The 13,866-nt window shown below is 36.5% G+C and overlaps 2 protein-coding genes across 2 annotated transcripts; one reads left to right on the forward strand and one right to left on the reverse strand.

Moving 5' to 3' along the window:
* Window positions 1-1,334: 1,334 nt before the first annotated feature.
* On the forward strand, window positions 1,335-5,499 carry LOC132190236 (Myosin heavy chain-related protein). Its single transcript, XM_059605161.2, has 2 exons — window positions 1,335-1,734; window positions 2,978-5,499. The coding sequence occupies exons 1-2, from the start codon at window positions 1,672-1,674 to the stop codon at window positions 5,249-5,251; spliced, it is 2,337 nt and encodes a 778-aa protein (XP_059461144.2). The 5' UTR covers window positions 1,335-1,671; the 3' UTR covers window positions 5,252-5,499.
* Window positions 5,500-6,821: 1,322 nt separating this feature from the next.
* Window positions 6,822-11,928, reverse strand: LOC132189807 (Protein kinase superfamily protein). The gene is made up of 5 exons (XM_059604602.2): window positions 11,667-11,928; window positions 10,886-11,260; window positions 10,690-10,781; window positions 10,104-10,577; window positions 6,822-8,026 (listed from the first exon to the last, which is right to left on the reverse strand). The coding sequence occupies exons 2-5, from the start codon at window positions 11,249-11,251 to the stop codon at window positions 7,069-7,071; spliced, it is 1,890 nt and encodes a 629-aa protein (XP_059460585.2). The 5' UTR covers window positions 11,252-11,260; window positions 11,667-11,928; the 3' UTR covers window positions 6,822-7,068.
* Window positions 11,929-13,866: the final 1,938 nt, after the last annotated feature.

Below are 13,866 nucleotides of genomic sequence, written 5' to 3' on the forward strand. Positions count from 1 at the left end.
CACCCGTTTGCGAATTTTAAAAAGATGTCGCTTGGCCAAATAATAAAGAAACAAATATCGTACATAAGTTTTGGTGGAGTGTCGTGTCTTGTCTTCATTTAAAATATTGTACTTGTTGACTGACTAATATGTTTTATCTTGATTTTTTAAATAAAAGTCCGATAGATGTACTAAAAAAAAATAATAATAAAAAAGGAAAAAGTGTAATCTAGACCAACAATCCATTTACAGTTATTTAACGACTTGTTAACATGCAATTGAAGCCACTCAGATAATAAAAAAATTTCTCACCCTCTAATCACGTGCTAACATGCGTTAACAAATTTTAAGTCTAATATTTTTTGATTAAAAAAATTTGGTTCGTACTTTTACCTAATAGCAACCTTGGTTTTAAAAACTATTTGAAATGGTACATGTGCCTTTTTCATTTTGTGTTTTAGTCCTTCCATTTATATTATGTTAAAAAATTTAATGGCCCGTTACATCAAATCTATTCGGCATTTGCCACGTGTCTTCCATGGCATTGTATACATAAAAATAATAAAGAAATAATTCTTTTTTTTTTTTTATAAAAAAAAAAGAAGTGGAAGGGGAGATTATCTCCGCCACCCACTAGCCAGGGAGATCTCACTCCCAATGGGTGGCAAAGAACCCACCCCGGGGGTGGGATCTCCCCTCTACTAAATTTATATTTTATTTTTAAGTAATACTAATGTGACGAGAATGGTGTTGCGTGTGAGACACATGACAGGCGCATAATGGATTTAACATGGCAGGCTGTTCAATTTTTGGATAGAATATAGATACAAAAACTAAAATAAAAAAAATGTGAAAACAACGATTAAACTCTTTTAAGTGAAATTGATAGAAGCTTAGGTGTCGGGACTAACTTTATTTACGAATCAAGATCCTCTCTATTTAAGTGAAATAGAAAAAAGCCATTTTATAATAAAGATTTTATTTTGTTACATATAGTGAGTATATAGTGTTACATTATTTAAACTCTTTTAAGAATGTAACAATATAAACACTATTAGAAAAAAAAAAAAAAAGATATAAATTTTAATATATTTTTTTTACTTTATTTTTTAAAGTGATTGCCATGGAATGGAAATGAGAAATGATATAGTGTAAATGGGGCTATAGGCTCATCGGCCCCATCCGGTTGCTATGGCCCAATCAGCCAAGGCACATTGACAGGTGGCTGGACATGAGTGGCCACGACCAACCAGTGGTCTCACTCATGTCCAGGCTTACATGTCCAGTGGTCTCACTCTTCTCTCTCCATGTACTGTACTAATCGCCACGTAGAAGAATCTCTGAATCCGCTTTTTTTTTTCCCTCTTTGACAAGGCTTACAGTTTCCGTTCCACATGAGGAACAATCTCTAATTTTCGGCGGCGCAACTTGGCCTATTTCCATTAACAACGAAAGGAAACTTGTGGTGGTGGCTAACGCTAACGTGAGCATTTTCCCTGCGATCCCTTTATCCACCCACAAAGCCCTCCCTCCCTCGCTTTTCTTTTCACTATAACTCTATAATCTCTCTCTCCCATAACTTGTAATTTGTGTTGGTGTAATCTATATTGGGTGAGATTGGTTTGAAAGGGCGAGCGATTGATCGGAGAAAATAGTTGGAGGGAGCGCGGATGTGCACCCCAGAGGTGCGCCATGGCGTTCTCTGCCGCTCTTCGCCCCAGTCTTCCCACCGCCTTTTGTCACCTTCGCTCCAAGGTACCCCTCCGTGTGCGCGCATGTTTATTGGGTTTTTAATTTTAAAGATTCTGATGTTTGCATAATATAATGTTAACGCTAGTTTGGTTACCGAGAAAGAAAAAATTAGAAGAAAAGAAGAACTGGGTAATAAAATAAGAAGATATAAACAATAATCGGAAATGTAGAGTATGAAATTTGGTTTGTTGCTTGGCTTGTTCATTCTAGTATTTGTCACAACGCTTTGTGAAATCAATATTTGATTAACTTGAATTAAGAAAGCAAAATACACATTCGGTTTGAATAAAAAAGTCTAGGGATAGATCATTTGGGAACTGACCTGTAAGGAACCAAACTAGGTTTTTGTTTTTTGGGGGAAATTGGTGGTGTTATTTCTTGGGATTGTTGTACAAAATCAAAAGTTATTTAGCAAAAGGGGTGGAGCTCTTGGACAACAGTAAAGATGAATCATTAGCAAAGGACCCTCGGGGAAAAATCTGGTCCTCTGATAATGCTTGAAGAACCCCATTTAACCATTGAATGGCCAGTGCTCATTAATGCCTTTTTAGCTCATTTGAAAGGACGAGGATGTGTCCTTCAATGCACTAAGTATAATATTTCTAAATTATATGTTAGAAACTATGGTTCTAAAGAAATTTGAAACTTTTGGCATATTTTGGTAAAAATGTGGTTTGTAGAGCATTATATGATTTTGTTTCTTGTTCATTGCATTCATACTTATATTAAATATTTTTTTGTGACAGTTGACAAGATTCTGTCTACTCCCTTCGAAGAATTTGAAATATTTTTTGACGAAATTGGCCAATATTTGGACAAAACTTTGGTAAATTGTAGATAAAACTAAACTTAATACTTTGTGCTCTCCGCAGAATTTTGAAATTTCAAATGATTTCATGAGCTTCTCAGCAAGACATTTTTGTCCCTACGCCTGGACATTTGAGATCGTCACAAAATCTAAATATTATTTTTGACTTATTAATTATTCATTTTTTCATGAATCTTCACTGTCTTCCACGTTTCTCTCATGAATTTAGTCTCAATGACGTGAATCTCCTTTTTGGGTAGTACCCATTCTATTCGTAATTCCTTTCTGGACCAGTACATTTTTTCTAGCACTTCACATTGGATTCGTACTAAAAATGGAGTGAAAGGTAGTGACTTTGAAATTTGGACTGATGCGTTTGGATCAATAGGTTTCCAAATGTTTGAGCAAATATTTATTTTTGTGTAATGTTTTTTGCAGTTATGTTCCTTGAGACTCAACAAGAAGCAGGAGAAACTAGCTTTTATGAAAACGTCAAAAAGACGTGGCTGCTCCTTGAGGGTCATCAGTTCAGTCTTAAATAACAGGAAGTTGAGCATTAATGATAATGGGGCGAGTGAACCTGCAAAGGTTCTTCTTCAGAGATTGTTTGCACAGACACAGAAATTGGAAGAACAGATGAGCGGAGATTCTCATCTCTCTGAAGATTTTCAGCTGGTGCTTAACCTTGAGATCCTGGAGTCTGATCTTCAGGCTGCATTGGCAGCCTTGAAGAAAAAGGAACAAGATCTACAGGATGCTGAAAGGATAGTCTTGTTGGAGCATAGTGACTTAAACCGTGCAAAGGAGGAGTTGAAGCGACGTGAAGAAGAAATTGGTGCTGCTAGCTGTAAGCATGAACAATTAGTAGAAGAGCTGAAGCAAGCTAATCTTAGTTTAGCTTCTCAAGTCAGACAGATAGAAGATCTAAAGCTTCAACTCAAGGAGAGAGACGAGGAGAATGCAGCTACCCTATCTGCACTGTCTTTAAAAGAAGATGAAATGAATAAAATGAGAAATGAACTGGTGAAGAAGAGTGAAGAAGCTGCCAAGACTGATTCTGACCTTAAATCTAAAGCTCAGCTCTTAAATGAGGCCAATGAAATCATGCGAAAACAAGACGATGAGCTTCGAGGACTCCGGAAAGCTTTCCAGGAGAAAGAAGAAGAACTTGAAGTTTCTATGACCCTGAGGAAACTTGAAGAGGAGAAGTTGAACGTCGCAGAGGCCAATTTAGAGAAGCGGACAATGGAATGGTTATTAGCACAGGAAGAACTGAAGAAGCTGGCGGAAGAAGCATCCCAGCATGCAAGGGAAACAAATGAAACTCTTGAGGATTTCATAAGAGTAAAAAAGCTTCTTGCTGACGTGAGGTCTGAGTTGGTTTCTTCTCAGAAATCTCTGGTATCCTCTCGACAGAAAATGGAAGAACAGGAGGTGCAGCTGGAAAAGCAACTAACAGAACTTGAAGAACTGAAGAAAAGTGTTATGTCTTACATGGCGAGTTTGAAGGATGCCCAAATAGAAGTAGAGACTGAGAGAGTGAAGCTTAGGGTTGCAGAGGCTCGAAATAGGGAGCTTGAACGGGACTTATCCATGGAGAAAGAGCTAATGGAGGAGTTGCAGGAGGAGTTGAAGAAAGAGAAATCTTCTCTGCAGCAGGCAGTCCAGGAGATGTCGTTTCTTCAGAAAGAGCTTGAGCAAAAAAACAAAGAATTTGAAGAGATGCATAATATTCTTCAGGTTAAAGAGTCAGAGTCAGTGGACGCTAAGCTAGAAATCCAGCATTTGAAATCTGAGCAGGCTGCACTCCAGCTTATCTTGGAGGAGAAAGACTTGGAACTCTTAAATGCGAGGACAAAGTTGGAGGAGCTAAACGAGGAAATCGGAGAGTTAAAGATGCTTATGAACAGTAGAGAGGATCAGCTTATCCAGGCCACAACTTTGCTCAAGGAGAAAGACGAACATGTTCAGATGATGCAAGATGAGTTAAATGATGCAAAGCTGAAATCCTCTGAAGCTGAAACTGTGGCTGAACGGATTGTAGAGCTCACAAATAAACTGGTCGTCTCCATCAAGGTTGAAAACTCTAACGCAATGGGAGCATTTGATGACATGGGCCACACTTCACTCGAGCAACTATTGGAGAAACCTAAGGATGAGTTTAGCATGCAGAAAAGACAACTTGAGACTGAGCTCAAGTTGACCATAGAAAGCTTAAGAATGAAAGAAATGGAATTACTAGCTGTAAAGAGGGCTCTAACAGTCAAAGACGAGGAGCTCAGAACTGTTCATGGGAGATTAGATGGGAAGGAGAAAGAACTAAAAAAGATGAAGGAAGAAATGAAAGAAGAAGCTAATGATCTAAGGAAGCTTTACGCTTTGGCACAAGAGAGGATAGGTGATAGAAGCATTGGGGACTTGGCAATTGAGAAGCTTCAACTTGAGGCAGCTCAACTGGAAGTTGAAGCTGCAACTAGTGCCCTCCACAAACTCGCCGGCATGAGTCGAGAACTTTTAAATAAAGCTAGCCTCCTTAGCCTTGATGCTGATAGTGATGGAAGTGTCTTCCCTCAAAATGGCTCTGATACTATAATAGGTGTGGCTGATCATAGTGAATGCTCAGCGGAGCTTGTTAAATCGGAAGTTGCACGGCTTTCTGCTTTGACGGAGCAGCTTGTGCGAGGGGCTGGTATTGTTGTTTGTGCGGATTAGTAAACTATGAAGCTTGTGGCCAGATAGTGTAAATGGATATCTTACAGCTTTGACTTCTGTGTGAGCTAAAAGTCATTATCGATCCGCTCCACTGTTTTAACCTTCTTGACATCCAATTTCCACATGTGAAGAAGGCTTTGTTTCTTTGTTGTATGCTAACTAAAATTTTGTTCTTTTAGATCTTTTGATAATGAATCCGGGGTTGAAGCCATTATCATGTGAATGATACCTCTTTTGAGCTCCCAGCACCTCTCTCTCTCTCTCGCTCTCTCCTAGTATTGGATAAAGTTATGCAGTTTACCATCTTGGTTATGTTTATTGGTGTATCTACAATGAAAAGTGAACCCATACATGCACATTTGGATCGTGTTGATATATGAATGTACAACTATATTAGTTAACTCTAACTTTATTCATATAATTAAATGGATCAAATCTCTCAACTATAATTCACTAATTTTATGTTGGGTTTACATTGAGTTTGCATATTATGTAAAAAATTATCAATCTTAAATGTCACATGTCAAGTTTAGGTTATGTCTAAACATAAATATAAGACTATATAGGTTAACATTAAATCAATCCATTTAATTAAACAAATTAGACTCTTCAATCCTAATTCGCTAATTTCGTACCGACTTTTGTTAGGTTCATGGATAATATAAATAATTATCGGCCCTAAAAATATCATACATGAAAATTGTCCCAAGAATTCAAAGGAGCTTTTCCATTTGGTTCAGAAAATAGAAATATAGCGTAGGAAGCTGAATAACAAAATTCCAGTAATATGACAAACAATTGATATGTGCAAGTAGTTATTTCTTCCGAAGGGTTTCTTCTGAAACCACATAATCTTCCTTTTTTGTTTAATTGCTGGGCAACAACTCCACATCACAATTGACAAGGGAAGCTTGGGTTAACCTGGTTAATTCATGAGGGTTTTTCTTCTACATTGCTTGGCCGGTAATACGTCCAAATTCAACATCATTAGAAGTAGCCCAAAAAAGAATTTAGGAAAAATTATAGTTTACCTCTCTAAAATTGACAGCGTTTTTCAATTCGAATACTAAAGTTTCAATTTTTACAATTCACCCCTACAAAGTTTCAATTTTTTCAATTTGATCAATATTATTCCAAAATTTTCATATTACCCCTAATTTTTATTTTTATTTTTTATTTTTTATAAAAAAAAAAAAACAAATTTGGGAGTGCAAAAATAGCCAGATGGCCAAAGGAGCCACACCGATTTTTTTTTTTTTTTTTTTTTTTTTTTTTTTTTAAATTTTTTATAAAAAATAAAAAATAAAAAATAGGGACAATATGGGAAGTTTTGGATACAATTGGTCAAATTACAAAAATTTGAAACTTTGGGAAGATGGATTGCAAAAATTGAAACTTTGGTATTCAAATTGAAAAACGCTGTCAACTTTAAGAGGGTAAATTTTAATTTTCCCAAGAATCTATAAACCCACAGCTGCGAGCTGCCAGCATATTCATAAACCTGTCCTGTGTTTGAGGACTAAGTTTTCCAGAGATTTGAAAGAACATGTGCACCAGCTAAACCAACGAATATAAGAATAATTACAGCATATTACTGATCTAGCATGAGTGCATCTTTACAATTTTATGAACAGCCAGAAGTATGTTTGAGCTGAAGCTATAAATAAACATTTGGCAGAAATATTTAGATTCTATTGCACTTCAGCCAAGAGTGTCAGTAAAATGCCCTGCACTAGCTAACATCCCAGCTACGCCAATTTATATGAGCATTGTAGCAAAGTTAACTAGCTTGGGGCAAATAAAGTAAGCAGAAGAAACTACCGAACAGTGCTAACACCTTCTCTGAAAAGCATATTTGCCACTTTTGGAGGGATCCATCCAGGGTTGCCAGCATTTTGGCTATCCATGTGTTCACTGTCTGTTTGTATAGCACTGGCCTGACGCTTCTTCGCTTTCGACATCCCCATTTTCTTTCCAGCTAAGATGCCTAGCCTCATGGCTGTAAATAGGCCCAGTGTAATCAAAAGTGGTCTCACTGCCCAGTGAAAATCCTCAAGGTGCTGATACTTCTTTACCATCCCTGGGCAAGTGTTAAATGTAACCACTTCTACTTCAGCTGGATCAGCCAAGTAGGGGGTCAACTCATCTCCAAAAGTCAAAATCCCTGGGAACTTGACAATAAGGCACCCATTGGGTAGGATCCACCAAATCCTCCCTGTAGCCCAAGCGCCACCCCTTTTACGAGGCCATTCAAATCGAGGGCTCAAAGCATTGGCTTTCAGTCTAACAAACTGGCCCACACAGTAAGATTCTGCCATCTGGAACTCAGAAGACCTTCCCTTCCAAAGAGTTTGCATCCCTATAAATCCAACAGCCACTGTTCCATCACGATTGATGGAATGAATAATACCCACTGGTGAGTGCTTCTTGTCTTCTTCCTTCAAGCGTACCCAATCACCAGCTGCCAAGCCAATTGTGACCCGCTCCAGAGTTGAGACATGAACCCTTAATGGGTCATGGATGCCATGGACCCTCACCAAAATAAAACCATCTCTATCTGTGTCGCGTTCTAGACCCACAACTGTTCCTTCTGGGACTTCCATGTTTTCAGGTTTGCACGAGTTTGGTGGCTTTCTGGAACGCACCGTGTCACCCACTTGCAGATGATCCTTTGAAAGGAACCACTCTGTGTAACCAGTGTTACTTGATTTTTCCAAGATTGATCCACTTCCAAGACCTGCCCAGCCTCCATCATCGTTGATGGTATTCTTCAAGCTGCAAATTAAGGAAAATAAGACATAGTTTTTTTTTTTAAATGTAAGAAAAGACATTAACAGAATAATGAGTGATTTCATAATGTATACCACTATTGGAAGCCCTCTAATTTATTTTGCACACTTTTTTAAGTTACCAACTTTTCCTGTTGTATATAATCACATCAACTGGTTACACAAAGTAATTTGCTTCCAAACCACAAGTAATAATTTGATCATTTATTGGGGATGGCTGCTTAGAGAGATTTTTATAATGTAAGCTATCTATAAAGAATGACAAACAATAAAAGCAACAAAATGCAACTGAGTGCAGCATAATATCAACCATGGAAATCCAAATAGATTTTCATAGACAGGTATATCTATCAAGACTATCATGATTTCATTTATGAAACTTCAACATATGCATAGCACAAGTCTTTTGACTTAAAGACAAAGATGTATGTAGGCATGCAAAAACACACACATACACGCATGACACGTCTAATGTAGACATGCTATAGACATAAATAGTCATGGACAATCTTATTTTTTTAATAAGTAATCGAAATATCATTAAAAGCGCAAAGTGTAACCCAAGCATAAATAGTCATGGACAACTATGAGATGATATCCATCCGAATGAGAAAAGAGATTTTGAGTATTCCATCGTTTACTATTCTCTTTTCTTTTCCTAGTGTTCACATCCTCGTGCACCATAAAATAATCAAACTTGCAACTAAGAATCACGTCAATTGAGTTTGAGTCAATCATTTCCTCTCCTTCTATTTCACTTCTCATGAATGCATCTGCCATCAAGAACACACCTGTCATGTTGCAAACCCTAAGAAGCTCGTGTACTCCCAACTGGGTGGACTATGATATTGGCACATACTGCTTTTGCAACTAGGGAAGTCAATTTCTCATTTCCTGACGTGATCAATTAAAACTCTATTTTCAACCAAAAATGGATACCTCAAAAACCAGCTGTCTACTACACTGTCAACTTTTGATCCACACTCCACAGTTTCATTTCTATTACAGTATTTTCATTAATAAAGTTTGCTTGAAATTGGAGTCATTATTTTCAATTAAAATTAAACATTTAATCCACTAAACAAGACCTTTCTAGTAGTAAATTTTGATTTTAATCTAATCATTCAGATGGTAAAACCCGCAAAACCAAAAACCTAAGAAACTGTAACTAAATCTTGCATGTCAAGATAAGTTAAATAACATGAGCAACGAAGTGGATATCCAGCTTTGGATCCCTTCCAAAAGGCAGATATTCAAGTCAAATCTTTTCATCATGCGCTTAGTCCCCCATGCTGGCTTTTCTTTCTCTCGGAAGAGCATTTGGAGCAATAAGACACCTTTGAGAGTGGCTTTCTCTGTTTGGACAACAATGTTAGAGAGGATCTTGACCTTGGATAATCTAAGAAAGAGAAATGCCATAGCAATGGACTGGTGTTGCATGTGCAAAAAGAGCGGGAAATCAATCAATCATCTTTTGCTCCATTACGAAGTAGCTAGAGACTTGTGGGTATTAGTTTTTCATCGTTTCAGGATAAAGTGGGTAATGCCCCAACGGATGGTGGAGTTATTGACTAGTTGGAGAGGCCAATTTAATAGTCACAGTACTTTAGAAGTCTGGAAGATGGCTCCCCTTTACATGATGTGGTGTATCAGGAGAGAACACAATTCCCAAAGTTTTGAAGCTTGTTAAAGAACGGTTGTAGAGTTAAAAGATATATTGTTCAAAACTCTTTATAAGTGGATGGTTACTATCAACAGTTCTCGCTTTTATAATTTCAAATTTTTTAATTTGTGTTCTTCTCCTCCCTAAGTGGGTGTAGCTTGTGTATACTCCATATATACTTGGGTTGCACGCCTCTTTGCGCTTTCTAATAAGATTGAATTACTTATAAAGGAAAAAAATAAAAAATACTCATGTGCCCATACACGACAACCAATGAGCAAACTAAGTATAACATGATGACAATTTCCTGCAGCTAACTCAAAAGGAAACCTCCTATATCAGGTGAGGTTTTGATATCTGTAAACACAAAACAAAACATACAATTGAAGGGGAGAGGTACCTCTGAAACACACGCAATATGTCTGTCATCAAAGGACGACTCCTCAAGTCATACTCAAAGCAACCAATAAGAACATTCTCAAGTAGTGGAGGAAGGCCGTCGGGAATACATGGCTTTTCTTGCTTTTTGACAACTGAATGATAAATTTCATCTAGAGATCTCCCACGCCAAGGCTGAACACCAGTCAACATCTCAACAATGGTGCACCCGAATCCCCATGAATCGGTCTCCAAGGATATTGGACCTCTCACTTCCGGTTGCCATTGCTCTGGAGCCATATAGTTTGGTGTTCCAAGCCTGCGAGCCATATCTGAGCTTGGCAATGGGATTCCAACCAGTAGATAAGGAATACCAAAATCTCCTAGAAGTGCTTGATCATTTTCATTAAGAAGCACATTAGAAGGTTTAAGGTTAAGCACTAAAATCCCTTTTGAGTGCAGTTTCAGAATTCCCTGAGCCAAATCAATACCATACCTGTAACCAGTAACATACATTCAAAATTGAACACTCAATGCTTGATATTTTTATGCATTAAACAGAAACACAATAAAAACATACTTTTCTATCTAATCTGAACCCAACCCACCTCAAAACATCAGGCAATGAATGATTCCCCCCACGAAGGCAAGCCATTTTGTCACCAACCGATCCCTCATAGAATTTCATAACGATGCATATCTGTAATATATCAAATACAAAATCATTCTTTAGCAACCCTGATGTCAGACTACACAATCTCCCCACAGTGCATCAAATACAAACACAAATACAAATACTCTTACCTTTCCACTTATAACCGAAACCCCATGCAGCCAACAAACACCTCCTACCCCTTGACACTTAGAAAACAATTCCGCAAACTTATCCAACAAAGCCCTCGTGTGCTCCTCTTTGATCGGCTGTAACATCTTGATAGCCACTTCATGAAACTCATCATAGTCCTCGGTCGACTGATGATGAGTTGCTAACCAAACATCCCCAAATGGGCCCCTCCCGATTCTGTGTCTAAGTTTCAATTTCGAAGGTTCAATCCATGGACTTATCTGGCTTGAGGAGGCCACAACGGTTGTAGGGTGGTCGGGATCATCTTCAAGAAGCTCGTACTCAAAAGAAGCACCCGGTTGTGTGGGAACAATTTGTTTAGCCATTCCCTCAATCTGATATAAATCAACATGAATTTGATTATCGAACAAAGTTAAGTTTTTTAGTTAATTATTGAAGCACTAATCCTCTAATAATTAATGGCAGACACAAATATTAGCAGCATAGAGCATACCCAAATAGTAATAACTGAACAAAAATCAAAGCAAAAACTTTATGATGACACCAAGAAAGAAAGCTAAATACCACGCACTAAGCTGAGCTCAGCATAAAATACAAATAATTCCCAGCCTACGTTTGGCTGCCGAGAAAACCAAGGAAAAGTAGAGAATCCTAAAGTTAACTACACCCTTTTCCTCATTTCTGCATAAAAATCAAAACACAAAAAAAAGGGGGGGGGGGGGGGGGGGGGCTTTTTAAGGAACCAAACAAAGCTTTTAAATGGTAAAAGTAACAACTTACAGAAAGTGGGGTGTCGACGAATTAGGAATGAAAATCAACAGCGAGAGGGAATAGAGAGAGAAAGAGCTTCTGGGACTGGAATCCCAAAGGAGGGAAGAGAGAGTTTGGGAGAGATATTTTTGATTTTGGTGTGAAGGAAAGAGACGGTTATATACACAAAAACACATACGCCCACTGCAAGGAGCTGAATCAATGAATCAAGACTAGAAAACTGAAAGGAAAGGAACCCCCTTTCCCCTCGGGCTTTCGGTATCTCTGAGGGGCCCACCGGAATTTCCCATCTTGACCTTGAGCGCCATTTGGGGGTGTCAAATCACCGTTCATTCACGATTATCTGCTAATGTGTTTTGAAATATATATATTATTTCTGTTATAGTTTTTTCAATGGTCTAATTTAATTTCTCTCTCTCATAAAATACTTGGATTGAAGTCTATGCAGTTGAAAAAACTATATCACATATACAAAATCTAATACTTCTATTACAATACCTAAGTCAAATTCTTTTTAAGACTAGTCTTAAGAGTACTATAACTTTTACTATAAAGTTATTTATAAATTAACGTAGCAATCTATAATTGGTGAATAATTAAGCAAACTATCTGACTCTTCATTTTCTTTTAATTATTTCACCAATAATGGATTTTCATTTTAGTTTGTAAATGATTTTGTAGTCAAATTTATAGTTACAAACATTCTCTATTTTTTTTAAAAAAAATTTAATCTACTAAATTAACATGTATTTTTTGAGTATATTAAACTTAAAAATATTTTTCGAGCATGTGATTCTTACATATATTTTTAAAAATAATATAAAAATCATATGTTTTATTAAAATTGCATGTGAGAAATGAGAATCATATGCTTTAAAAGCACACCAGTTTAAACTAAATTGGAAGAATAATTTGAAAGAAAAATTGTCCTATTTGTTGTTGAACTTCTTTTTGTCTTTAATTTTGTTAGACCATACTAAAAAGCTTATATCTGTCCGATCTAAGTAATGCTATACATTACCTTCTTATTTCTGTTTGATCTCTCAGAGCTAATGTTGGTTCCTATAATATCTCGTGCAATTAGATTGATTTTTATTTTGTTGTTGTTGAAAGGACTACGCCTCATCAACTTTAGAAGGATAATGATGTGATAAGTATAATTACTCCAAAAAAAAAAAAAAAAAAAAAATCTAATATCACTTAGAATTAAGATATAGGTCCGAAGTATTATCATACCCCCCTCCCCAAAAAAATGTCAACTCCCTCATTTAATGGCTCTACTATGATAATCTCCGACCTCAATAAATTTCATAAAATTAAAAATAAAATCTATTGGCTCACACAAAGAAATATGATTTGAGGACGAAAACTTTTATTGGATATATATTTATCGTCTATAAATAATTTTTTCCCCCTTAATTAACTTTAACTAATGACTACGACAAAATAGCTTCAAACACAAACATCTCCTAGCTAGCTACAGGATTTTCTAGCTGCAATAGTCGAATGAAAAAGAAGAGTAAACAAGACAACCTAATTAAATTGAGACAATGAAACCTTAACGGTAGCCAGCCAGCCAGCTTATGTATGATTCATGAATTCATGATTATTTTATTAAATATAATTATATTATTGGTGGAAGATGCTTGTTTTTGGCTTTATATTTTTAATCTCAACGGTTATTGGAAATTTAAGGAAACCATTTGTATATGTTGCGTGAGTTGATCCATAACATATACGAAGGTTCACATCTTTGACTCATTCCAATGCTGTGCTGGCAATCATGTGTGAGTAGCTAAGAACTTGTATTAATTATATGGTGAAAATTAGGGTTAGCTGGAAGTACAAGCTAGATGCTTGTCCCATAAGTTTCGCCAGAAGAATTTCGAAAAAAAATGATAGCATCATGTTTTCTTCTAAATTAGGTTAAAAAAATTGATAACTGTCTATAAAGCACGTAAAAACTGCATATAATATGAGAATCATACATTTTAAGAACATATGTTAGTTTAATACACTAGATTATAAGAAATTTGAAACTTTATAGAATAAACGCAGGGCTGGCAAAACATGTACCTGATATGACCCGTTTATCTTATATATATATTTTTTATAATAAGGTTCATCTAGGCGTCATAAAGAATAATTGCATGCATAGGATAAACATGATCATAAATGAATTTTCCAAGGACAATAAGACAACAATTGA

Source organism: Corylus avellana, chromosome 9 (assembly GCF_965113065.1).
Source record: "Corylus avellana chromosome 9, dhCorAvel1.hap1.2, whole genome shotgun sequence".
Taxonomy (NCBI): domain Eukaryota; kingdom Viridiplantae; phylum Streptophyta; class Magnoliopsida; order Fagales; family Betulaceae; genus Corylus; species Corylus avellana.

Bases quoted from the DNA above. Each gene is read 5' to 3' on its own strand.
- LOC132190236 (XM_059605161.2), top strand. From the start codon at position 1,672: ATGGCGTTCTCTGCCGCTCTTCGCCCCAGTCTTCCCACCGCCTTTTGT. The intron at 1,735-2,977 runs GTACCCCTCCGT...TGTTTTTTGCAG, and splicing joins TTTGTCACCTTCGCTCCAAG to TTATGTTCCTTGAGACTCAA.
- LOC132189807 (XM_059604602.2), bottom strand. From the start codon at position 11,251: ATGGCTAAACAAATTGTTCCCACACAACCGGGTGCTTCTTTTGAGTAC. The intron at 10,578-10,689 runs GTGGGTTGGGTT...TACTGGTTACAG, and splicing joins TCATTGCCTGATGTTTTGAG to GTATGGTATTGATTTGGCTC. The intron at 8,027-10,103 runs GTACCTCTCCCC...CTTAATTTGCAG, and splicing joins ATATTGCGTGTGTTTCAGAG to CTTGAAGAATACCATCAACG.